The sequence below is a fragment of the Leopardus geoffroyi genome, chromosome C1 (genome assembly GCF_018350155.1).
Source record: "Leopardus geoffroyi isolate Oge1 chromosome C1, O.geoffroyi_Oge1_pat1.0, whole genome shotgun sequence".
NCBI lineage: Eukaryota > Metazoa > Chordata > Mammalia > Carnivora > Felidae > Leopardus > Leopardus geoffroyi.
The window spans coordinates 104729792-104754755 of NC_059328.1; the positions used below are offsets into that span (position 1 = coordinate 104729792).

The following is a 24964-nucleotide window of genomic DNA, read 5'->3' on the forward strand; positions in this document are numbered from 1 at the left end:
AAACAAAATTAAGTAGATATAAACGGTTCTGGTTCTGATTTCTGTAGTTTTGTGTTGACTATTTTTAAAATTCACACAATATACTTTTTTTGTGTCTATTTTTTTTGTTTTCATGCAGGATAATAACATTTTTTGAGATCCATTCATGCTATTGAATATATTATTATGGTGTTCTTGATGAGTGTTATTCCTGTGTGACCATACTGCCATTGATGGATACTCGGATAATTTCTAGTTTTGGCTATTGTGAACAAAGCTGTTATACATATACTTGTGCATTCATTTTCTGAGTATATATTTCATAGTGATATTGCTGGGTCATGGGATAGATGTAAATTCAACTTTATTAAAAACTGCCAGTTTTCCGGAATGACTGTGAGATTTTACCTTTTCAACAGCAACAAGATATAGTTACTGTACATTGTCAGCGGTTGATGTTCTCCCATTTTAAAAGTTTACTAATTCTTGTGAGTGCATGCTCTTGTGAGGATCTCACTGTGGTTTTTATTTGTGCTTCCCTAGTACATAATGATATTGGCTTCTTTTTTAAACGTTTTTATTATTTATTTATTTTGAGAGAGAGAGCGCACTGGGGAGGGGCAGAGAGACAGGGAGAGAGAGGATCCCAAGCAGGCTCCCCAACTGTCAGTGCAGAGCCTGAGGCAGGGCTCAATCCCATGAACTGTGAGACTGTGACCCGAGCTGAAACCAAGAGTCAGATGCTTAACTGACTGAGCCACCCAGGCGCCACAAGATTCTTATCTCTTTTGCCTATTTAGAAATTATGGTCCATATTGTGAAGAAAGACTATTCTGGTGTTTTGCTAATTTTTAAATGTTTTGGCTTTTATTATTGATTTCTAGAAGTTCTCTACCCATTCTATATCTGAGTCGTGTTCAGAGAAGAATATTGCAAACATCTTCTCCCACTCTGTTGATTGCCTCTTTACTTTCTTTTTTTCTTTCTTTCTTTTTCTTTCTTTCTTTCTTTCTTTATTTCTTTCTTTCTTTCTTTCTTTCTTTCTTTCTTTCTTTCTTTCTTTCTTTCTTTCCTTTCTTTCATTTTTTATTTTTTACAAATCTACACCTTTATTTATTTACTTTTCAGTTAGTTTAAATCCTTGAGGGGTACAGCATCACATGGATTCTGTGGCCAATGGCTTTAGCAGGAAGTTTGCTTCGGAATTTGGCACGAACCATGCCATTGTTTCCATGAGCACAAGTTACTTTTCCCCAGATTACTCTGGTTTTATTCAGTTTGCCACCAGGAGTCACTGTGTTGTTCTTTGCTTTGTACATATAAGCATATCTCTTGCCTAGATAGAATTCAGTTTCATTCTGAGCATAAACACCTTCAGTTTTAAGAAGAGCTGTATGCTCCCTCTGGTTCTGGAGACCCTGCTTATAGCCAGCAAAAATGGCTTTGGACCACAGTCTTCCCGGCATATTTGTCATTTCAGGAGTCCTGTTCCCAGCAGGCCTCCAAAGGTTCCAAGATGGTGGAAAGAGAAAGGCCTTGCCTTTTTACTTTCTAATGGTGATTTTTGATGAGCAGAAGCTTTTAATTTTGATGAAATTTAATTTATTTTTCTTTTACTGTTAAGGTATCTTACTCTAAGACATCTCTCCTACCCAAGACTGTGAATATATTTTCCTACATTTTCTCCTAGATGCTTTAATATTTTAGTTTTCAGCCCTAGAATCTATGATTCATTTCCTGACCTCAGCCCAACATTTAATCACTTTGGCTTAAGAATCTTTGGCTTGTTTGCAGATCACCAGCCTCCCAGAAATTTTTATAACCTTTGATGTAAAAATATTCATAATAGTTTCCTGCTCTGCTCTTCACTGACTACATATCTTTGTGTTTCTATCCCTTATTCCTTCTTTTGCCTCTCTTTCCTTCTCTCCTCTTCTCCTCCCTACATCTGAGAAAACCAGAAATACCTAAAGCCGAGAAGAAAGATCTGATCAATCTGTGCTTAAGAGCACAGGCACTGGTTTGTAAATCTGATTCAGCCCTTGTGTGGCCTTGGAAAAGCTTAAGTAAAGTAACTTAAACTTTATGTGCCTGAATTCTTTCTGCTGTAAAATGGGGCTAATAAGAGTAATCTACTTCATTCTGTCATTGTTGGCTGTGACTGGATTTAGCAGCTACTCAATCAATGTCATTATCTAGTAGAATCATCATCCTCATTGTCATTATCCTCTGCACTATTTTCAAAAATCATCATTCTGATATTTTGCACCTTAATTAAATCATTGAGTACTCATGCTTCTGTGTTCTGCATGATGTCTGTGAAATTTTTTTTTTTAATGTTTATTCTTGAGAGAGACAGAGCATGATCGGGGGAGGGGCAGAGCAAGAGAGGGACACAGAATCTGCAGCAGGCTCCAGGCTCTGAGTTGTCAGCACAGGGCCTGATACAGGGCTCAAACCTATGAGCCCTGAGATCATGACCTGAGCTGAAGTCAGACACTTAACGAACTGAGCCACCCAAGCGCCTCTGTCTGTTTTTTATATCAAAAGTTCATGCCTTTTTATTGCTGAATAGTATTCCACTATATGAGTATACTATGATTTGTTTACCAGTTCCTGATAATGGACATTTGAGTGGTTTCTAGTTTGGATTCTTGTGAACAAAAAACACTATGAACATTCTTGATACATTTTTTTTTTTTTTTGGTATGGACATATGTTTTCAATTCCCTTGGAAGAATATCTAGGTGAAGAATTTACATGAATAAAGGGATATTTATGTAAATTTATGTTGAAATGTATAAGAAACTGTCAAACCAAAATGGTTATGACATATTCCCACTAAAAATCTTCACCAAGATTGGATGTTTTCAGACTTTATAATTTTAGCCATGCTACTGGGTGAAGTATCTCAATGAAGTTTTAATATATATTTCCCTGGCAATTAATGATATTGAGTACTCTTTAATATGCTCCTCGCCATTAGTATATCTTCCTCTCTGAAGTGTCTATTTAAGCTTTTGCCCATTTTTAAAAATGGGTGCTTCAGCTTTTAATATTGATTATAGGAGGTCATTTTATATTCTGGAACAGGTCTTTGTCAGATATGTTTTGTGAATACTTTTTCCTAGTCTGCGATTTATTTTCACTTAATGGTTATCTTTTAATGAGAAGACATTCTTATTTTAATTATTTTATAATTTAATATTCAATATTTTAATATTAATGTTAAAGCCTGATTTAATATTTAATTAGACTAATGTTAGTTTATTTTTAAAGTTTATCTATTTTTAGAGAAGGAGAGAGTGGGTGGGGGGTAGAGAGAGAGAGAATACCAAGCAGGCTCTACTCTGTCAGCACAGAACCAGATGCAGGGCTTGATCTTATGAACTGTGAGATCATGACCTGAGCCAACATCAAGAGTAGGTCACTTAATCGACTGAGCCACCTAGGAGCCTCTAGTCTAATATTACTTTAATATTTTAAAAGTCTAATTTATCATTTTAATACTTAATACTATTAAAGTCTAATTTGTCATTTTTCTTTTTTACTTATCTTTTCGTGTAATATTTAGGAAATCTTTGCTTACCACCAGGTCATAAGGAGATTCTCATGTACTTTCTTCTAAAACTTTACAGTTTAGTGTGTATGTTTTGGTCTATGATCCCATTTAAATTAGCTTTTGTGCATACTGGGAGGTAGGGAATGCAGGGTTTTTCACTATGTAGATCTCTAGTTGTTTCAGTACTATTTGTCGGAATGATCCTCCTTTCCCCACTGAATTGCTTTAGTATCTGTTCTTGGAAAATAATTTGGCCAGAGAGGGTTGGTCTATTTTAGGGTGGGTCTATTTTAGGTGTTTCAATTCAGTTCCATTTCTATATATAATGTGTCCTTCTGCCACTCCCATACTATCTTGTTTATAGTAATAAACAGCTTAATAGTAAGTCTTAAAGTCTTCCAGGTTTGACTTCACACAGCTCAATAAATTTTGAAATGTATACATACCAAAGTAGCCACCACGCAAATCAAGATCTGTGGCTGCTTAAGTTGTCTCCTTTCATTGTAGGACATATGCCCTTACAGATTGTGGCTGATCCCTTAGCCAAAGATCCTCTATTACAGCCCCCAGGAAAAAGAAATCTCCAGTTACCTTTAGAGCTGATGAAAAAAAAAAAAAAATGTCTGTAACACTTAACCATGAATATAGATTTTTCTTGGGGGGAAAAAAAAGTTCATTTTCCAGGCCAATGACTATTATTTATGACCACGAATACAATGGTTTGCAATTTTCTGTTCTTTGTAGGTAAAGTCCCAGGGAGGGCCTCTAACTTACTGGACTGATAGTTGAGTGTTAAAGTTGGTTAAACTTTAAAGTTGGTTAAAGTTGAAGGCTGACTTTGGAATTGACTTTTATTGTGTTAGAAAAGATGAGGGGGATGCTGAGGAAAGGTGTAGGGAAGAGTAGGTTGGAACTAGAAAGGTGAATTTTGGGTCTTGCAGTGATTGTCAGATTTTGTAGAAAGAGGAATTTGGGGTATGGTAGTAATTGTCAGATTTGAGGAAAGAGGAACTTTCCACTAAAACAAACAACAAAAAAAACTTTAGTGGAAACAACCAATACTTAAAGGCCTCATTTCTCTGAGGCTTTCTCATTTATATACATCGTCTTTCTTTCTCATTTTTGTAAAAATGGCGGGCTTCATGGGTTTTTTATGTAACTTTATTTTATTTATTTTTTTTTTATTTCAAAGTTGGCTTTCTTTTTTTTTTTTTTTTTATTATTATATGAAATTTATTGTCAAATTGGTTTCCATACAACACCCAGTGCTCATCCCAAAAGGTGCCCTCCTCAATACCCATCACCCCCCCTCCCCCCCCACCCCCCATCAACCCTCCGTTTGTTCTCAGTTTTTAACAGTCTCTTAAGCTTTGGCTCTCTCCCACTCTAACCTCTTTTTTTCTTTTTTCCTCCCCCTCCCCCATGGGTTCCTGCCAAGTTTCTCAGGATCCACATAAGAGTGAAACCATATGGTATCTGTCTTTCTCTGTACGGCTTATTTCACTTAGCATCACACTCTCCAGTTCCATCCACGTTGCTACAAAAGGCCATATTTCATTTTTTCTCATTGCCACGTAGTATTCCATTGTGTATATAAACCACAATTTCTTTATCCATTCATCAGTTGATGGACATTTAGGCTCTTTCCATAATTTGGCTATTGTTGAGAGTGCTGCTATGAACATTGGGGTACAAGTGCCCCTATGCATCAGTACTCCTGTATCCCTTGGATAAATTCCTAGCAGTGCTATTGCTGGGTCATAGGGTAGGTCTATTTTTAATTTTCTGAGGAACCTCCACACTGCTTTCCAGAGCGGCTGCACCAATTTGCATTCCCACCAACAGTGCAAGAGGGTTCCCGTTTCTCCACATCCTCTCCAGCATCTATAGTCTCCTGATTTGTTCATTTTGGCCACTCTGACTGGCGTGAGGTGATACCTGAGTGTGGTTTTGATTTGTATTTCCCTGATAAGGAGCGACGCTGAACATCTTTTCATGTGCCTGTTGGCCATCCGGATGTCTTCTTTAGAGAAGTGTCTATTCATGTTTTCTGCCCATTTCTTCACTGGGTTATTTGTTTTTCGGGTGTGGAGTTTGGTGAGCTCTTTATAGATTCTGGATACTAGCCCTTTGTCCGATATGTCATTTGCAAATATCTTTTCCCATTCCGTTGGTTGCCTTTTAGTTTTGTTGGTTGTTTCCTTTGCTGTGCAGAAGCTTTTTATCTTCATAAGGTCCCAGTAATTCACTTTTGCTTTTAATTCCCTTGCCTTTGGGGATGTGTCGAGTAAGAGATTGCTACGGCTGAGGTCAGAGAGGTCTTTTCCTGCTTTCTCCTCTAAGGTTTTGATGGTTTCCTGTCTCACATTCAGGTCCTTTATCCATTTTGAGTTTATTTTTGTGAATGGTGTGAGAAAGTGGTCTAGTTTCAACCTTCTGCATGTTGCTGTCCAGTTCTCCCAGCACCATTTGTTAAAGAGACTGTCTTTTTTCCATTGGATGTTCTTTCCTGCTTTGTCAAAGATGAGTTGGCCATACGTTTGTGGGTCTAGTTCTGGGGTTTCTATTCTATTCCATTGGTCTATGTGTCTGTTTTTGTGCCATTTTATGTAACTTTAAAAATGTGTATTTAAATTAAAAACTACTAACATTAAAATATTTATCATGAAAGTCCTAAATTCATCTGAAATTCGACCAACAGTGCATTTAAAATAAAATGGGCAGAACCTAAGAAACACACTTATCTGGCTGAAGTGCCGTTCCTGGGTGTGTGAGATTCTCAACCACAGTTGCTTTCGCTAGTTTTCCCCACACCTGAAAGTCCTCATCCAAAACTCATCAGACACTGCTTCCTTCGCCAAAAGATTTTAAAGTAATCTTAAGGTACGTGCTTTAAAAATAAACCTGCCAGGTGCATCCTTGGAATCCACAAGAAACCCAGGGACAGACGTTCAAGGGCCAAAAGGAACTCACTGGGAGCCGGGCCAAGGCTTTGGCTCCTCCCCCCCCCCCCCCCCCGACGGAACTCACCTTCACCAGCTACGGGACGCCGATTTCATCTTCGGGCTGTTTGCAGAGGAGGAAAGTCGCGTGGAGTTCCTCCCTCCCCTGGGCTCTGTTTCCACCTCTCCGTTTCTGTCTCCTCCACGACGGTTCGGGAGCCTAACACTGGACAGGGCTGAAAGGGGAGGCTGCCCTTCTCCGCGTCCCTCCCTCCGGGGCGTCGGGGCAGCTCAGTCGGGCCGGGACGTTACGGCCCGCGGGTGACGCCCGCGGGGCCGCGAGGGCAGCGGGGGCGGGGTCGCAAGTTCGCCGTGTGCATCCGCGTGCACCGCGCAGCTGCGCGTCGCCCGCGCCGGACACACTGAATCGACGCCGCCGTCGGGTGGCTCATCCGCAGGCCGCACGCAAGGGTGCGGGGCGCGGCAGACGGAGGAAGAGGGCGCGGCGCGGCAAGGGGCCCCGGCCTTGCCCCTGACCCTGGAGGCCGGGCCCGGAAGAGGCTAGTTTGACGGGCAGAGCCCAGAAAGTCTCAACGGCGGCCCAGCCCCGGGTCCCGAGGGTAAAGGCCCGAAACCCCGAAGTCCTAGTGGAGCGGGGGTCGCGAGTGGCGTCAATCTCCCCGCCTGTGTCGGGAGAGTCGTTTGCCCGAATCAGCAAGCCGGTTGTGTGGCTCCGAGACGGCAATTAACAAAAGCAGCAGCAGGATTTTCGGACAAAGCGGGCGTGTGGCGTGAGGGGAAGGCCGGCGTCGAAGAGCACTCTGTGTGGGCCCTGAGCGTGCAGAGCAGCAGCCGAAGTAGGTGGAAAGTGCAGGCGCGGCGGGCTGGGGGGGGGGGGGGGGGGGCAAGTCCAGTCCAGGGCCGCCGAGCCTGCCTCGAAAGCCGTCTCGGTCCGCGCCGCCTCTGTCGCTGCGTCCCAAACTTTGGGGGGATGTTGGGGACTGCGGGGTCTCAGTCCGGGCGCCCCCCCTCCCGCCTCTTCGCGGCGACCTTGTGTCCACACGCGGCCACGGGTGCGGCCGGGACGGGGCGACTTCTGGACCTGGCGGGGCCCCGGGGCGCGACCGCTGTCCCGCACAGTGTAAGGTCTTCGTTGTGGGGCACCTTTTATAGAGGGAACGGCCTTAGGGGATAATTGCTGAGAGGGCGCGAGTCACCCAGAGCGAGCAGACAGGAAATAGCCACCGCTTAACGCGGAGAGTACTTGTGTTTCTTAAAAATAAGCAGCTGGTAGCTCCCTGGTGGTCTAGTGGCTAGGATTCGGCGCTTTCACCGCCGCGGCCCGGGTTCGATTCCCGGTCAGGGAATGGGATTCTTCTTATTGGGCTTCCCCCCCTCACCGGGAGCGGTGTGCTTTGCTGTGATTTTCCCCCAAATTGGCGGGAAAATGGAGTTAACTATTCATTGAGGATACATGCAAGAAAGCAGAACTACTAGGTGAAATGGAGTGTGAATTTCAAACTATCAATGACACTACCCACGAACCTATAAGCACCAATTATAAGCCCCCACCTGTATGACGCTTCATTTCCCCCCCTCACCCCCACGTTTAAAATTAACAGTAGAAATTATCAATCTCTTAGACATAATTTCAAACTTTACTTACCATCAAGCAACCTCTTCATAGTCAATTTCCCCATGGGCTTTAAGTCCACAAGAGACAAACTGGAAGTATTTCAGAAATCTTGAATTGGGAGTATTTCAGATATCTTGAATTGAATCTCAAATTGATCTGTTCTGGTATTTACCTTTTCTTCCAGGTAAGATTAGTCGCAGTAAAAATGTAAGTCTGCCTTTTTGCTTACCGTGGTCTCACCAGTTCTAAATTCTGTGGCTTGGATAGTTTCATGGGCACATTTCACCTTTAGGAACTTTGGAAAAGTTGTGCACAGGAGGGTCCCTAAATCCATCTTTGGAAGTGTTGGCAGAAATAAATGAGCACTTCAACTTGTGAAGACCTAAAAGTGGTTGGAAGCAGAACAGATTTTTAAAAATCAGAGAGTTGTTTCAATAATTTAATTTTCATTTTGATGGCCACTTTATTTTTTTGAAGGAAGATAAGACTTATTTTATCTTTATTTACTTATTTTTTAAAGTCTATTTTGTTATTTTTAGTAATTTGTACACCCAAATGTGGGCTCAAACTGATGATCTTGAGATCAAGAGTCTCTTGCTCCTCCAACTGAGCCAACCAGGCACCCCCATTTTATCTGTTTTATGAGGACATTAGTGGAGGGAAATTGCTTTATTGGATCAGTAATTTTTCTATATTTTTATTTCTCTAAAGGAAATTTAATGATAATAATAAGTTAATATAAATTATAATAAAAAGATTAATAAGATTTAATAATAAAATTACACATCTTACATTATTCACATTGATATAGTTGGCCTATGCTGGTCATGTATTGCGCACTGTATAACATTACCTGATGAGTTATGTTCAACTAGGTGGTAATACATACCATAATGCAGCTATTTATAATTCAAAAAAGGAGGTAAAATGGGAAGGTGTTGTGATCTCTTAGCGTAGTCCTGAGATCAACTGAATTTATACCATGCTCTCACATACTTTAGAAGACTATGCTATAGTAAAATGACATACCTTAGAGCCAGTGGTTGCCCGTTTCCTGACCCAGCATGATATACAGGAGTGACCATAGGGGGAAAATGGCCTTTTGAAGGACTTACCTAATATATCTCTTATTGGAATGACATCAGAAAAGTAAAGGGAAGGTTCATATGGAAAAGGAAAATTGTCTGCTTTTCCCTCTTTCCCAACCCTTAATACCCAATGGGGGAGCAAATACTCTGATTCTTCACGTATTAGGATAGATACTGGGCTTCCTTTTCTTTTTTTTTTTTTCTTTTTTTCTTTTTCTTTTTTTTTTTTTTTTTAACTTTTTTAACGTTTATTTATTTTTGAGAGACAGAGACAGCATGAGCAGGGGAGGGGAGAGAAAGAGGGAGATACAGAATCCAAAGCAGGCTCCAGGCTCTGAGCTGTCAGCACAGAGCCTGACGTGGGGCTTGAACCCACAAACTGCTAGATCATGAACCACGAGATCATGACCTGGCCGAAGCCAGACACTCAACCGGCTGAGCCACCCAGGCACCCCTGAACTTCCTTGTCTGATGGTTGAGGACACACTATATTAAAATATTATACAAAGGGGTGTGGCTACTGCTGCCCCTTTTCTATCTGAGCATCAAAACCTGCCACCTGGCTGGTGTCAAGGAGAGCCTCCAACCCTGCATCTATTTGTCTTTTTTCTGGCTCTCTCTTCTCAGAGGACTTGTAGCATCAGATTCATTTGGGGAAGTTTGGTTAAGGTTGTTTTGTGCTTAGCAGGAAAATCTTCTAAGACCTTGAATTGACCAGTTTACTGGGATTCCCTCTACTGGGGCATAAACCCTACCAATAACAAATTGTGATTATATACATGTTGCCGCTTTTCATTGTATACATATCTCCCTCAGGAACCCCCACACCCACCAGGGAACCTAGGTCATTGGCAGAATGAGATTTGGGAATTCTTTGGTCCTCTGGCCAAACACTACTAGTAAGTGCTCTAATTCCATCACTTTTGAAATTATACTCACCATAAATTAAATACTGTTTATTTTGGAGAGTTTAGTTTGGGGGCAATGGAAATTATTGCTTTAATGTTCTTTCTGTACTTTTCAAATTTTATCCATAATGCAGATTTTTCATCAAAAGTATGGAGGACAGAAGACAGTGGAAGAACAATTTTTACCATAAAACAAACAGGCCAAACTTTGTTAGGACTTACAAGTTTAGCTTTACAGTGGTGGCTTCTGTATAGAAAGAGTTCCTTACTTTGTGCGAAAAAGCAGTTTTTTTGTTTTGCTGTTTTTCCTTTTGGCTGCCAGAGGGATTAAGTATTGTCAGAAGGACTTATCTCTATAGTCCCAAGAAACCTCACTTGGCAAGCAAGCTACTGAAAATTGGTGGGGTATATCAGTCACTCTTCCTGGCAGAGATCTGATAACACTGCAGTCAGAGCCATTGAGAGTAAAATTCTTGACTTGCCAGTCAGTATGACATTATTTATACAGTGAAACTTTGGACATCAGCGGGTTTAGCTACTCATGCTAAATTTTGAGCCATCCTCTGGTGCCAAATGTCACCATTTGCTACATTTGCTACAATGGGAGTTTGTCCCATTAGCACTTTATTTAATACATGACAGTGCCCTGGACAGAAGAATCCCCATTAATACTTTAAGAGCATTCATAGTATAATCATGCAACTCATTGATTTCCATTAAACATTTGCACAACTGTACATTGATTTGGTATGGAAGCCATATTCTTAACTTTAATTTCTTTTTCTTTTTCTTAGAAGTTTTACCCAAACTCTGTCAGTTGAATTCACACTCTGTCTTATAGGAACACAGACCAAGGAGTTGAATACTTGCACTTGACCGGTTACACAGCAGCCTGGAGACCATTTTATCTCCTTGACAAAGAGCTCAAGGAGAGCGAGGAGGTGTGACTAGTCTGTGAGGCCCATTGGAGCAGTGAGGAGGCTTCTTATTGCCTGAGGTCAAGGGTGAGGGGTAGAGAGGGATGGAGTGGGGGCCATGGGGGAGCAGTCCCACTAAAGTAAGCACAGCCTGTTTACTTGCTTTTGGTTTTAAGAGGTTATCCACTCAGTCTCAACAAACTTAGTAATAGCTAAAGCACCATTTAGGTGGCTGCTTTCAATCCTTCCTTGTCACTGCTCAACCTCCAATTGTCTATCAACATATGGGGACTATCAAAAGGTCCTTACTCTCCTTTTCATAATGACCACTTAGGGGTGATCATCCTGGGGAGCCTTCTCATATCCCCATGCACCCCCTTCTGTCTTTTCGCCGAGAAAGTACAGGGACTTTACTGCCTCTGCACTGAGCACCAAATTTATCATGCAGTCTAGCAGTCCCTAGGCAGTAGTAGATTGTGTTTGTCACACTTCTGTAGAATTGACCAGTAAGGAGACAACAATCTTAAATGAACTGAGGTAGTTACTACTTAGACACACAGCATAAGCAAGTGTAGTATGTTGTCAGCTCCCCACATCTATAATCCCATAGCAGGACACCATACTGGAGGGATCAAATGACAAGAAAACACAAGTGGTGGCTCACTCTGTCATGAAGGAGCTAATTCCATATTGCTGTCAAGCAGTTTGATAGCTTGTAGTTGCATCCTACAGGGGTGGAGGCAAGGTGGAAATTTCCGGGTCTCACCAGAACCAGGGAGACAGGTGAAACTGCCTGCTTATAGTTTGCCCCAGGACAGGCAACCTACTACAAGAGATCAGTGAGAAATAGCCATACAGTAGCACCTCACAAGACTGCCTATCTTTCCATGTTCCAAGGGGATATTCAGCCAAGATTTGGGTCAAACAACATTGAACCTTGCCTATGTGGCCCATGTGGAGAAGTACAGGGTCACCAGAGTGCCATAAAAGAGCCATTCTCCTATACCTCAAGCACTGAAAAGGAGGTTGGCTGGATAGGATATCTGTGATTTGCCCTTCTTTACCGAAGTTTCTTGAAAATGCTGCTCCACTGTTGCCTTGCTTTCTATGTTAGTGCTTATCTAATTCTGTTGCTTTTGTAACTTATTTCATAGTTTTGCCTAGAGCACCTGAGGATGTTTTCTTTATTTTTAAAGTCTAATAGTTTTACCGTGGTGTTGTTTTGAAGTTGATCATCCATGGTCAATCCCTGGTACCTGATGAGCCCTTTCTGTGTGCCTTGTCACATAAGCAATGCATCATTTTCCTTTTTATAATAAAATCAAGTCTCCTAGGCCTGATTCCTGTTTAGAGAAAAATCTTAAAAACAAGAAATTATGTATCACATTACAATGTTTATTGGACAAGGACAAAGATTCTCAGACAAGTTAAAACAAAATAGTAAAACCATCCTGATGATTTCAACACAATATTGCCAAGAAAGGACTTTAAAATATCACCATCAGTTTACAACAAACGTACAAAGACATAATGTAAGGGTTAAATTGTAGTGTAGGGCTAACTCGTAGCTTGAAAAGTAACAGCTGTTCTGACACTGAAGGTCAAGAGATAACAGCCTTGCTTTACACTTGTAAATCATGCTTCATACTCTTGTAAATCAGGCTTTACCAATGAAGGAAAACAAAAGCTCAAAGAAAAGAGCATCAGAGGCAAGGTCAAGGAGATCCATTGGTTGCAATTTAGGCAGAAAGTCTAAAATAATCACCTCATTCAGCAACTGTTTCTAACTCATCTGGCAACTGTTCCTAACTCATCTGGGAACTGTTTCTCTGTTCTGTTCCCAGGTAATGATAAAACGATGTGATCGTCTTTAAAAACTCTGTACCCCGGCTGTTCGAGGCCGCACTCTTATCAAGAGTGTTGGTCCCAAACGGTTGGCTTTGCCTCTTATTGTAGTAAACTTTGTTGTGATTGTCACTGGTGCCCATAGCATTCTGTTTCAGGAGTCGTGTGGATGCAACAATAATATCAGAATAAGGAAACCCTTGAACATGAATAAATTTATTTTTAAAGAGTGAAATGTTGCTGGTTTGAAAATAGATTTTAAAAACTTAAATTTTAAGCTATTCTTAGATGAAAATTAATCACCCGCAGTCTCCAACGCAGTCACGCACTTAGTGCCCTCAAATGGGAATCCTTTGAAGGAGCGTCCAAGAGGTAGAAAACAAACCTGGATCAACCGTTCCCAGAGTCTTCAGTTCTTTTCCCCTTATTAAAAGTCTACTTTTCGGGCTAACACCTGTTGGGGCGCACTGCCAGGCACGCGGCATCCTCGCCGGTACAGCCACGCGCCTGCGGGAGGCGCGCAGGCGGCGGCGGCTGATGACGTGAACCTACGCGTTTACAGCAGCTCCCCTCGGGTCCACGCGAGTTCCTCCTCACCAGCCTCCACCTTTATTCATGCTCAGGGGTGTCTGCGGGGCCCCTTGGCTATTGTCCTGGGACTTTGGTGTCTCGATCCTCGCTCTGCGCTGACACGTGGCCAAGCGGCCAACCCAAGGCCCAGCACGGGCATCGGTGACCTGGTAGCTTTTTGGGTTCTGCGGGGCCTCCCAAGGGAAAGGCTGAAAGTAACTATGGTCTTAGGTCCAAATCGCAAACCCTTCCCCCCCCCCCCCGCCCAGACACTCCCACTTTCAAAGTCAGACTCACTAAATGATTGCTGAATGCCAAGCACTGGAGCAGTAACAACCCAGAACTCTAAAAGACCGTATTTGCCTGTGCGGTGTAATTTTGTGGGATAAACTATAAAGGAAATTACTGCATTGGCCGGGAATCGAACCCGGGTCTCCCGCGTGGGAGGCGAGAATTCTACCATTGAACCACCAATGCTTTTCTGCACTGTGTAGGTGAAGTTTAGGTGGCGTGTCCAGAAAGACTTAGCAATAGTTGTAAGAGGTTTTTTTCAAGTGCTGGCTAATAGCTTACTAGCTATTAGCTATGGGTTTTTACAGGCAACTTATACTAGACAAAACTATCAAAATATCTGATTTGTCTGTGCAAATTCTTAACTCTGAAAAAGGCTCTTTCAAACTGCATAACAGACTCCAATAGAAAAACATAAATTCATCCAGGTTCCTTGTTTCTGTTCCTAAATCTTCAGTTATTAACCTCAAACTGTTGTCTTAGTGGTTCCTGAAGGTAACCTGGTTAGTAGGTGAGGTAAGTAAAATTCCAATCCAGGAAAGAAATAAGAATCAGAACTAGAATTAGTAACCAAAAAGAGAGAAAAGGACAGAATCAAGATAGATATAATGAAGAAATAAATTTTAGTCCATGTAGTTAATTCTTTGTAGCTTTTTTTTTTTGTAAAAGAGTAATGATCAGTCTTATAATCATTATAATGTGTCTGCTTTTTAAGGTGTATAAAACCTTAGCATGGATATATGATATGAAAAGATTAGTAGTATTAAGTTTGCATTTAATGTTGGGAGAATTCGCTTTCTCAAGTTAATAGGCTTTGATTTACTAGCTGTATGAGGAGTAGACTATTTTATTTTATTTTTTTAAACTGAGTTGAATCCTCAGCAGCTTTTTTTTTTTTTAAGTTTATTTTTGAGACAGAGACAGAGCATGAACGGGGGAGGGGCAGAGAGAGAGGCACAGAACCGGAAGCAGGCTCCAGGCTGTGAGCCATCAGCCTAGAGCCTGGTTGCGGGGCTCGAACTCACGGAGGGCGAGATCGTGACCTGAGCTGAAGTTGGACGCTTAACCGACTGAGCCACCCAGGCGCCCCAGGAGTAGACTATTTTAAAGAAATACTTTATGTTGAAATATTAATATAGTGGTCTTTTGTTGAAGTTCAAATAATGGAGAGATTTCTTTCTTCAAATTTCCCTGGGTAAATTAAACTGAAGCGAGGAACCTGGAGAGCTCCTCCACACGTTGGGACTAGGAATCATTATGACTTTTTGAAGGACAGGAGCACAGAGGTGCAATGATGCCTCTCTTGCTAGAAGAAGGCAAGCTAGGTGGAGGCCGAGTCATAAACTTGAGCTCAACAAGGAAAACAACCATCACCTCGACCTTGAAGAGCTTTGGCTCCCTCTGCCCTCTGCCCAACGCTCAGGACACACACTGGCTCTGGCCAACATGCTTTCAACTACCACCTGCATCAACCAGGGGTACATTTATCCCCACATCTCTTTTGAAACTACAGATCTGCACCTCCAACTCACAACTCCTGATTTACAAGTCACTGCCTCATATGCATCTCAGAGTCACAAATGATAAAACTCAAGGCACCAGGGAGTTCCCTGTCAGCATCACACACCACCCTCTGTACCTCTAAGATCAGACCCAGGCATAGTGTGTCCCAAAATGTAGTAGTGCATTATCTCGAATGTTTTAGTCAATCATCAAAACAACAGCCAAATCTGTTCCTGCCCCTGCATAGTACATTTACCCTCACCCCAACCATCCTATTGCCCAAATCAGATCTTGCTATTCTTTTTGGATAAACTCTTCATCCTTCCAACACAGAAATTTGTTCCTAGTATAATTAATAAATAGTGCTTAAATTTATTTGGCTTTCTGTAGGCTCACTGCCACTTCATTACTAAACTCTTCCATCTATCACCTCTTCCTTCCTTCATATAAGTAGGTTAAAAATAATTGGCCCTCCTACAGCCAGTCTACTCTACTCCAATCCATTTGCCACATTGCATTCTGATCACTCCATGATGTAAAGCTGGACATACCTGTAGCCTAAATCCACATCACCCACCACAGTAGCTAACCAACAGCAATCCTCCCTCTCTTGGTCATTGGAGCCCTGGAGACCAGAGGAAGCGTTGGTAAAGAACTGTAGTGGTCAGCCCCTGGAGTTGGTGGGTTCTGGACTTGTAATGGCTTTGAAACACATGTACATGTTGCAGAAGCACAAATCTCTGGCAGAGATTGGAAATAAGGAAGCAAGAACAAAATGCATCACTGTGCTGGTAAACCTGGCTTTCTGACTTTGCAATTTCACCAAGTCAGTTTCCAGACAGCTGGGTTAAAGGCCACCAAAAGGCCCCTGTAGGAAGTTCCCTGCAGGAAACATTCTGAAACTTGGTCTTCTGGAAATTCTTAGCAGTCAAGCTTCAGAGGTGTCCGAGGAGCACAGGGGTCTCCACACAGGGACAATTTTGTATTCTTCAGCTGAGAATTTGTATCCTTTAGAAGGAGCAGGTCCCACCTGAGGTTCTCATCCATCCCAGATCAAACTCCAGAATGGGCTGCTTAGTGTAACCGGGACCGTGTGTTCACCGAGTCCAGGTATGGACAGGTAGCTCCATTTCTGTAAAGCCCAGGAGATGAAGTCTAAGGACCCACCATGGGTTGTGAGAGAAGAAACCTCATCCAGTGTTGGACGCATGTTGGATGTGTTACAAGCTGAAGAATGTGGGTGCTTCAACAGTCAGCCTCTCATCTTCCACCTGAGTGTGCCAACTTTGGTTGCAGGCCAATACATATAACTGTTTTTCTTTTCTTTTTTCCTCCACCACAGTAATTCATTCACCTCTACTTGAATCTTTACTTCAAAGGCAAGTCTGGTCTATGCAAGGATCCAACAGACAGGGATCCAACTCACTGCAGTCATTTGAGGAAAGGGAGAAAAAGAATAAAATGGGCAGCGTTTGGGGAACAAAAAACTATTAAAAAGTGTGTCTACACAGTGACATGCCACCTTGGGACTGAGACAGGACTGTGATCATGGAAGGATCAGTGCTTAGCATGAGGTGCACAACTGTTCCTCTAGGGTATGGAGTAAGTTCTGGTGTGTTGCTGGGACATGCATCATTGGGAACTAATATCCTTGCCACAATTGTGTGCAGAACTTCTGATATCATGGCATCACCTCCTAGAATATGAAGAATAACTTCGGTGTGTTTCTCTCTTTGGAAATTGGTTTTGGAACAAAGCCAGAAGATTTCCCTTCCTTGTCGTGCCTGTATTCTTCTGATTTTCTGTTGTTGTGATACATGTAAATGTATCCGTAGGAGGAGACTTGAGGAACATAAAGAATGTCTTACTCTCTCCTGTAGATTGCCATTCCATAAACTTTTCTTGAACTTCCTATATATTACATTGGACCAGAAAGTTGAGAAATTGGGCAATAAAGAAATTTCTCTCTAAAAGTCACTACATCATGAATGGTCAAAATCATACATTAAGTTAACTTCAGGAACCTAGTATCTGAGAAGTCAGTTGTTCCTTTTGAATGCTAATTATTTGTCTTTTCTAACTGCTTATCAGACATCTACAGTTACTTTACACATAGATGAGTATTCACTTTCTGCCTTAGGTGGGCACAGCAAATGCAGAATAAAAACTGTTCAGAACGAGAGAGAAACTGAAGATTGGGCGAAGTGCTAGGAAGTGCTAGAGCCAATCCAACTTTAACAGCTGACCACTCAGTTAACAGCTGAACACCCTGATTGACCACTCTTCACAAATGAAATCACATCAAGTGATAATGTGGATAATTGCCAAAGCAGAAGCATATCCAGCTTATCTCTACTCTGTCCAAAATGGCAGCTCCAGAAGGCTGAAAGTGCAGGACCGTATCAAACCTCTGTTTCTTTGCTACATTCATAGGAAACACAGTAATTTCGGGGATACCAAAACAAGTAGGACAGAAATGGCCATCCCCAGTTTTGGTGTTCTGAAAAGACAAAACTAAGGGGGTGGAGGTTGGAGGACAATGTTGGAAGTTTGATGGGGTGGTGGAAGACTGTTCCAGACCAAATACCTCCTGCTGTTGGCCCAGTGATGAGGGAAGCAGTTGGCATCAGAGGAGCCACATAGATGAGCATTTGATACACTGTGGGAGGCAGAGACAAAAGAGCAGCAGAAAACTGGGCAAGGTGGGCAAGGAATTTGGCACCACCATCTATCCATTCCCACTCCAGAGGCAGTGTCTTCCTGGGTTCTTTCTTGCGGTCTCCCTTGACGCCAGGCAGTTAGTAACCGAGGATTCACCTATGAAGCAGTTCTGACTTCAGTGCCAGGGCGTTTTCCTAAATTAAAACATGACAGTAATCACACACAAATTGAAAGATAAGGTATTTTTAAAGGTTTATTAGTTTATTGTACCTTTACAGTTGGAGGGTGAAGAAGAAAATATCAAAGCTCTTTGTCTAACAAAATGACTCTTGGAGATTAATCTACATATCGTTACCCATGATAACCAAATAGCGTAAAAAGCAGTTAAAAATGGATAGTTATATCCACTAGAGATATTTACTGAAGTCATGCTTTTTGCCTTTAAGTCTATTAATGTAGCTATCTTTTGGTTAATGTATTTAGTAACGCTCCTTTTCTCTTCTTTTATTTTCAACCTATCACATTATGGTTTTGGCATGTCTCTTGAATACAGCATATTTATAGTTTTTTTTTTTTTAATTAAGTCTAGCAATATTTATTTGTTACTGAATAATTTGGTCTACTTACCTTTAATATAATTGCTGATATAATTAATTTTAAACCTATCTTTATTTGTTCTATTTGTCCTCCTTGTTCATGTTTTTCTTTCTCTCTCTCTCTCTCTTTGGATTAGTTATCTTTTAAACTATTATAACTTTTTTATTGTTTTATATACTTTGCTTCCATTTTTCCTTCTGTTTTTCATTGTATTTCACTTTGCTTCTATTCTTTCAGTGATTAATTTAGAAATTACAATCTTAATCTTTTTTTTTTTTTTTAATTTTTTTTTCCAACGTTTATTTATTTTTGGGACAGAGAGAGACAGAGCATGAACGGGGGAGGGGCAGAGAGAGAGGGAGACACAGAATCGGAAACAGGCTCCAGGCTCTGAGCCATCAGCCCAGAGCCCGACGCGGGGCTTGAACTCACGGACCGCGAGATCGTGACCTGGCTGAAGTCGGACGCTTAACCGACTGCGCCACCCAGGCGCCCCACAATCTTAATCTTTAATTCTTTTTCTTTTTTTGGTTAATTTTAGTCCTTAATTTATCAAGCATAATAATAATTATTCCATTTCCCTCATCCTGAACAGTATATAGACATTTGAATACTTTTATTCTATTTAGTCTCATCTACATATATGCTGTTATCCTTTATTATAGTTCTGAGTATTAAGTCCCGAAGACAATTTACACATTTTTATACGATTAGTGTTAGATTTATCCATGTATTTATGGCTACCCTTTCTCTTTGTTTCTTTCTGTGTGTGTCTTTCCATGTGGAATAATTTTTCTTCTGCCTGAGAAACATCATTTAGAAATTTCTTTTGTGTTAGTCTGCTTGTGAAGAACTATTTCAGGTTTTTTTTTTCTTCTGTGTTTATTTTACTTTAATTACCGAAGACTATTTTTATTAAGTATGTAAGTCTAGAAGGCAGTTAACTGTCTTTCAGAACATAAAGGATATTTGCATTTGATTTTTGTTTTTCAGAAGTCAGTCAACGGTCTGATTGCTGCTGTTTTGAATGTAATGTGTGTGTGTGTGTATGTGTGTGTGTGTATCTCTATATATTTATATATATATATATAGATATATATATATAAAACAATTTTTGTCTTTTTTTTAATTTTCTGCAGTTTTACTTTGATTTCTCTAGTACTGGTGTCCCTTTACTCACCTTGCATGGGATTGGTTGGCCTTCTGGAATCTGCTGATTTGTGTCTTTCACATTGTCTGGAAAACTCTCAAACATTGCTTCTTCAAATATTGCCTTTGCCTTGTTTTCTGTCTCTTCTCCTTCCAAGGCTCTAACCAAAATTCAAGGTATACTTTCTCACTCTATTTTTCCTATTTTTTGTTTGTGTGTTTAATGTTACATTTTTTTTCTTGCCCTACATTTTGAATTTTTCTCCTTCCCCGTATTCTGCCTTACTAATTTTCTCCTCAGCTGTGATTTCTCTCTTCAGCTGTGAACTCTTCCACTGAGTTCTTAATTTTAGCTATTTTTATTTCATTTCAGAATTTCTTTTTTTCCCTCGCCAAGGGAAGAAAATGTTTCCAGGAAGAGGAAAGGATCAACTGTAAAATGTTGATAGATTAGATTAAATGAGGGTCAGAGTTGACCATTGGGTTTAGCAAAATTAATTTTTGGCAGCCTTGACAAGAGCAGTTTCAGGAAAGTGATGGGAAGAAAGGTATGATTATAGTAAATGCTAGATGAGAGACTGAATATGTAAGTGGGACAATGGCCAGACCATATATAAAAATAGAATTCTGAGCCACAATCTGCAGCAGCCAGCCCTGGAGACCAATCTGTTATTTATACTAACTAGCCCAGGAAGTCAACCTACAAGTCATAGTCAGTCTACAAGTCATAGTTGTAGAAAGTCAAAATGTTGTCTCCAGCAAACAGTTCAAGAAGTCAAACAATAACCCCGGTAACAATTGGCCCCAATTGTGAGATTTGATTAATAAGACAGCTTCCCTAGTTTTTGTTCATGCTTCCAATGAGACCAACCAGAGAAAGCCAAATATGCCCTCCTAACCAACTATATAGGACCCCCTTTCCCACCTACCTACAGCTTCCCCATGTCATAGCACTTGTTCCATCAAGTGCCTACAAGTGACAGGAGTAAAGATTTAAATAAACAGAAGCTGAATCAGTACAAGAAAGTGGTTTTGCTGTCAAATGACTATAAAAGTATAGGATCGACTTAGGATTTCAGGCAAGCAACAGAAAAATTCTCCACTGGTTTTTATCCTAGAGATGCTTTTGGTGATGACCCTACAGCAGGATAATCCTGGGATCCTTTCCAACTGTAAGAATATATTAGACTGAGAGGACCCAAGAAACCTAATTTCTGGCACTCCTGACCATGACAAAGCCCATATAACAGGTCTGTCCATGATTTAATGTTGAATCTGGGAATGGTCATTACCATTCTTTCCTATTTGAATGGTCATCTCATTTCCTGCTTCAAAAATGATATCCCCCAAATATATATCTATATCTGTATAGATATCTATCTATATATTTGTCTATAGATATATATCTATGTATCTATATCTATATATATCTATATCTATAGATATCTACCTATCTATATAGATAGATAGATCTATATATAGGTATCTATATCTATATCTAGCTGGCTTTAGGATTGTAGTCTCAATATTTAGGTGGAAAGTAGTCTCCAGAGACATCAGACACAATTAAGTATATGGATTGGGAATCAGGAAAGGAGGATTGTTCTCTTAGGAGATAGAGAGATTGATAGAACAACTGAAATTATGCCATTCACCCCTCATGTCCTGTGTAGGAGGGAAATTCTTGCCTTACTTGACCCATAGACCACAGAGAGCCTCCAGCAATAGAGCTACCAAAATGAAACATAAATTTGCTCTGGCTCAAAGCATAACTGAAGTAGTATTGCATCATAAAATGATCTTCAGACATCAATTTCACTTGTAATTCCTTACCACTACTCCAGTCTGTCTCCTCTCATAGGTTACTGCAAGGAAAATATCACCGTCATTCATCACTAATTCCTCAGAATATTAAGGAATCACCACCACCAATAGTATCACCAATAGTAAAGTTCTGAGAAATTCTGGATTCTGTTGTCATTAAGGAGGTCATTTCTTTTGCATAGAATGTTGAAAGTTTTGATAGTATGCAGATAACATCTTAGATTTGCATTAAGTTGAAATAGTCTGAGGGAAAAAGTGACACAATAAAGCTCCTATAGGAAGCTCCTATAGGAAGCTTCTATAGGAAACGTTCTATACATTAGAATTCCATAACAATGAGTTTTGGTAATATGTTTTTGCTACTGCCTAGAGCATGAAGTTGGTGAAAGGATTTTTCTTTAAGTTTTCATCCTGGTGATGATCTTTATAATTTCTTATATAAAATATGCATGATATACTTTTAGGATCAGTAAAGATCAGTAAAGAATAGAAATAGCATGTAAAAATTCTAAACCATGAGAAGAGGGAAATGGAAAAAGAAAAACGGCATATAGAAGAAAAAACTCCATATAAAAAGTCAAGGAAATTTTAAAATTTATCAGTAATTGGTAATGAAAATATCATGAGTCCAAACTTATGAAATGCAGCAAAAATAGGTAATTACAATAAAAAGAAACTCTTACACTTTTATATTAAGTGTGAGGCTAGCAATCCCTATCAAACTAACTCCAGCATTCTTCACAGAGCTAGAACAAACAACCCTAAAATTTTCGTGGAACCAGAAAAGACCCTGAATAGCCAAAGCAATCTTAAAAAGAAAACCAAAGCTGGAGGCATCACAATCCCGGACTTCAAGCTGTATTACAAAGTTGTAATCATCAAGACAGTATGGTACTGGCACAAAAACAGACACTCAGATCAATGGAACAGAGTAGAGAACCCACAAATGGACCCAAAAATGTATGGCCAACTAATCTTTGACAAAGCAGGAAAGAATATCCAATGAAATAAAGATAGTCTCTTCAGCAAATGGTGTTGGGAAACTGGACAGAGACGTGCAGAAAAATGAACCTGGACCACTTTCTTATACCATACACAAAAACAAACTCAAAATGGATGAAAGACCTAAATGTAAGACAGGAAGCCATCAAAATCCTAGAGGAGAAAGCAGGCAAAAATCTCTTTGACCTCAGCTGCAACAGCTTCTTACTCAACATGTCTCCAGAGGCAAGGGAAACGAAAGCAAAAATGAACTATTGGGACCTCATCAAAATAAAAGCTTCTGCACAGCAAAGGAAACAATCAGCAAAACTAAAAGGCAACCGACAGAATGGGAGAAGATATTTGCAAATGACATATCAGATAAAGGGTTAGCATCCAACATCTATAAAGAACTTATCAAACTCAACACCCAGAAAACAAATAATCCAGTGAAGAAATGGGCAAAAGACATGAATAGACATTTCTCCAAAGAAGACATCTAGATGGCCAACTGACCCATGAAAAAATTCTCCACATCACTCATCATCAGGGAAATACAAATTAAAACCACACTGAGGGGCGCCTGGGTGGCGCAGTCGGTTGGGCGTCCGACTTCAGCCAGGTCACGATCTCGCGGTCCGTGAGTTCGAGCCCCGCATCGGACTCTGGGCTGATGGCTCAGAGCCTGGAGCCTGTTTCCGATTCTATGTCTCCCTCTCTCTCTGCCCCTCCCCCGTTCATGCTCTGTCTCTCTCTGTCCCAAAAATGAATAAACGTTGAAAAAAATAAAAAATAAAAAATAAAAAAATAAAAAAAATAAAACCACACTGAGATACCACCTCACACCTGTCAGAATGGCTAAAATGAATAGTTCATGCAACAACAGATGTTGGCGAGGATGTAGAGAAATAGGATCTCTTTTGCACTGCTGGTGGGAATGCAAACTGGTGCAGCCACTCTGGAAAACAGTATGGAGGTTCCTCAAAAAGTTAAAAACAGAACTACCCTACAACCCAGCAATTGCACTACTAGGTATTTATCCAAGGGATGCAGGTATACTGTTTCAAAGGGACGCATCCACCCCAATGTTTGTAGCAGCACTATCAACAACAGCCAAAGTATGGAAAGAGCCCAAATGTCCATCGATGGATGAATGGATAAAGAAGATGTGGTATATATATACAATGTGGTATATATATTTTGGCAGTCAAAAAGAATGAAATCTTGTCTTTTGCAACTACATGGATGGAACTAGAGGGTATTATGCTAAGCAAAATTAGAGAAAGACAAATATCATATGGCTTCACTCATATAAGGACTTTAAGAAACAAAACAGATGAACATAAGGTAAGGGAAACAAAAATAATATAAACACAGGGAGGGGGACTAAAACATAAGAGACTCTTAAATATAAAGAACAAACAGAGGGTTACTGGAGGGGTTGTGGGAAGGGGGGATGGGCTAAATGGGTAAGGGGCATTAAGGAATCTGCTCCTAAAATCATTGTTGCACTATATGCTAACTAACTTGGATGTAAAATTAAAAAATAAATTATAAAAAAAGTGAAGGCTGAAATTAATAGCTTTAGCATGAGACTTAAAATTAGTAAAAGGACAAAATAAACCCAAAGAAAGGAGGAGAAAGAGGATAAAGATAAGAGCAGGGGTGCCTGGGTGGCTCAGTCAGTTAAGCCTGCCTCTTGGTTTCAGCTCAGGTCATGATCTCACAGCCTTGAGACTGAGCCAAGCCCTGTGTTGGCTCCATACTGGGCATGGGGCCTGCTTGAGATTCTCTCTCTCTGTTACTCCCCTGCTCCCACTTGCGCACACATGCACATGCGCGCTCTCTCTCTCTCTCTCTCTCAAAAATAAATAAATAAATAAATAAACAAATGAAAAATAATTAAAATAGAAAAATCAAGATACAATAAGTAAATTTACAAAATCTCAAGTTGGTTCTTTGAAAAGACTAATAGTGTTGACAAACTTCTGGTGCAATTTATGATGAATGTAAATGCAGAAATCTCAAGTACAAATCACTGGCAACCAAATTCATTAATATCTAAAAATATAGAATAAATCATGCTGAAATTAGATTTACTCAGGAATGTAAGAGTATTTTTTTAACGTTTATTTATTTTTGAGAGACAGAGACAGAGTGCAAGTGGGTGGTGGGGCAGAGAGAGAGGGAGACACAGAATTCAAGGCAGGCTCCAGGCTCCAAGCTGTCGGCACAGAGCCTGACAGGGGGCTCAAACCCACCAGCCATGAGATTATGACCTGAGCCAAAGTCAGAAGCTCAACCAACTGAGCCACCCAGGCATTCCAGGAATATAAGAGTATTTTTTAACAATAGTAAATCTAGGGGCGCCTGGGTGGCGCAGTCGGTTAAGCGTCCGACTTCAGCCAGGTCACGATCTCGCGGTCCGGGAGTTCGAGCCCCGCGTCAGGCTCTGGGCTGATGGCTCAGAGCCTGGAGCCTGTTTCCGATTCTGTGTCTCCCTCTCTCTCT

The 24964-nt window shown here is 40.7% G+C and overlaps 3 protein-coding genes and 2 non-coding genes across 11 annotated transcripts in view; 2 read left to right on the plus strand and 3 right to left on the minus strand.

Annotated features, from left to right (window-relative positions):
• LOC123598610 (myomegalin) overlaps positions 1-6830 on the minus strand; it is a 50989-nt gene extending 44159 nt beyond the window's left edge. For 2 of the 7 annotated variants that reach the window (XM_045478957.1, XM_045478958.1), the window contains exon 1: positions 6572-6823. The gene's annotated coding sequence lies outside the window, so the exon portion shown is untranslated. Of the gene's footprint in view, positions 1-6571 lie in introns of all 7 variants that reach the window. The other 5 variants (XM_045478960.1, XM_045478962.1, XM_045478963.1 and 2 more) reach the window with 4 other exon arrangements.
• On the minus strand, positions 1075-1522 carry LOC123598616 (60S ribosomal protein L35a-like). The gene has a single exon (XM_045478970.1). It carries the CDS (start codon positions 1452-1454, stop codon positions 1113-1115), a length of 342 nt encoding a protein of 113 aa, XP_045334926.1. The 5' UTR covers positions 1455-1522; the 3' UTR covers positions 1075-1112.
• A 400-nt stretch (positions 6831-7230) lies between the features above and the next one.
• The window catches only part of FCGR1A (Fc gamma receptor Ia), a 29525-nt gene continuing 11791 nt past the window's right edge, over positions 7231-24964 (plus strand). Inside the window, 1 exon segment of the mRNA XM_045478964.1 lies at positions 7231-7340. The gene's annotated coding sequence lies outside the window, so the exon portion shown is untranslated.
• TRNAE-UUC lies at positions 7779-7850 on the plus strand. The gene has a single exon. It is a non-coding gene; the product is annotated as a tRNA-Glu (tRNA).
• Positions 13854-13924, minus strand: TRNAG-CCC. Its single transcript has one exon. It is a non-coding gene; the product is annotated as a tRNA-Gly (tRNA).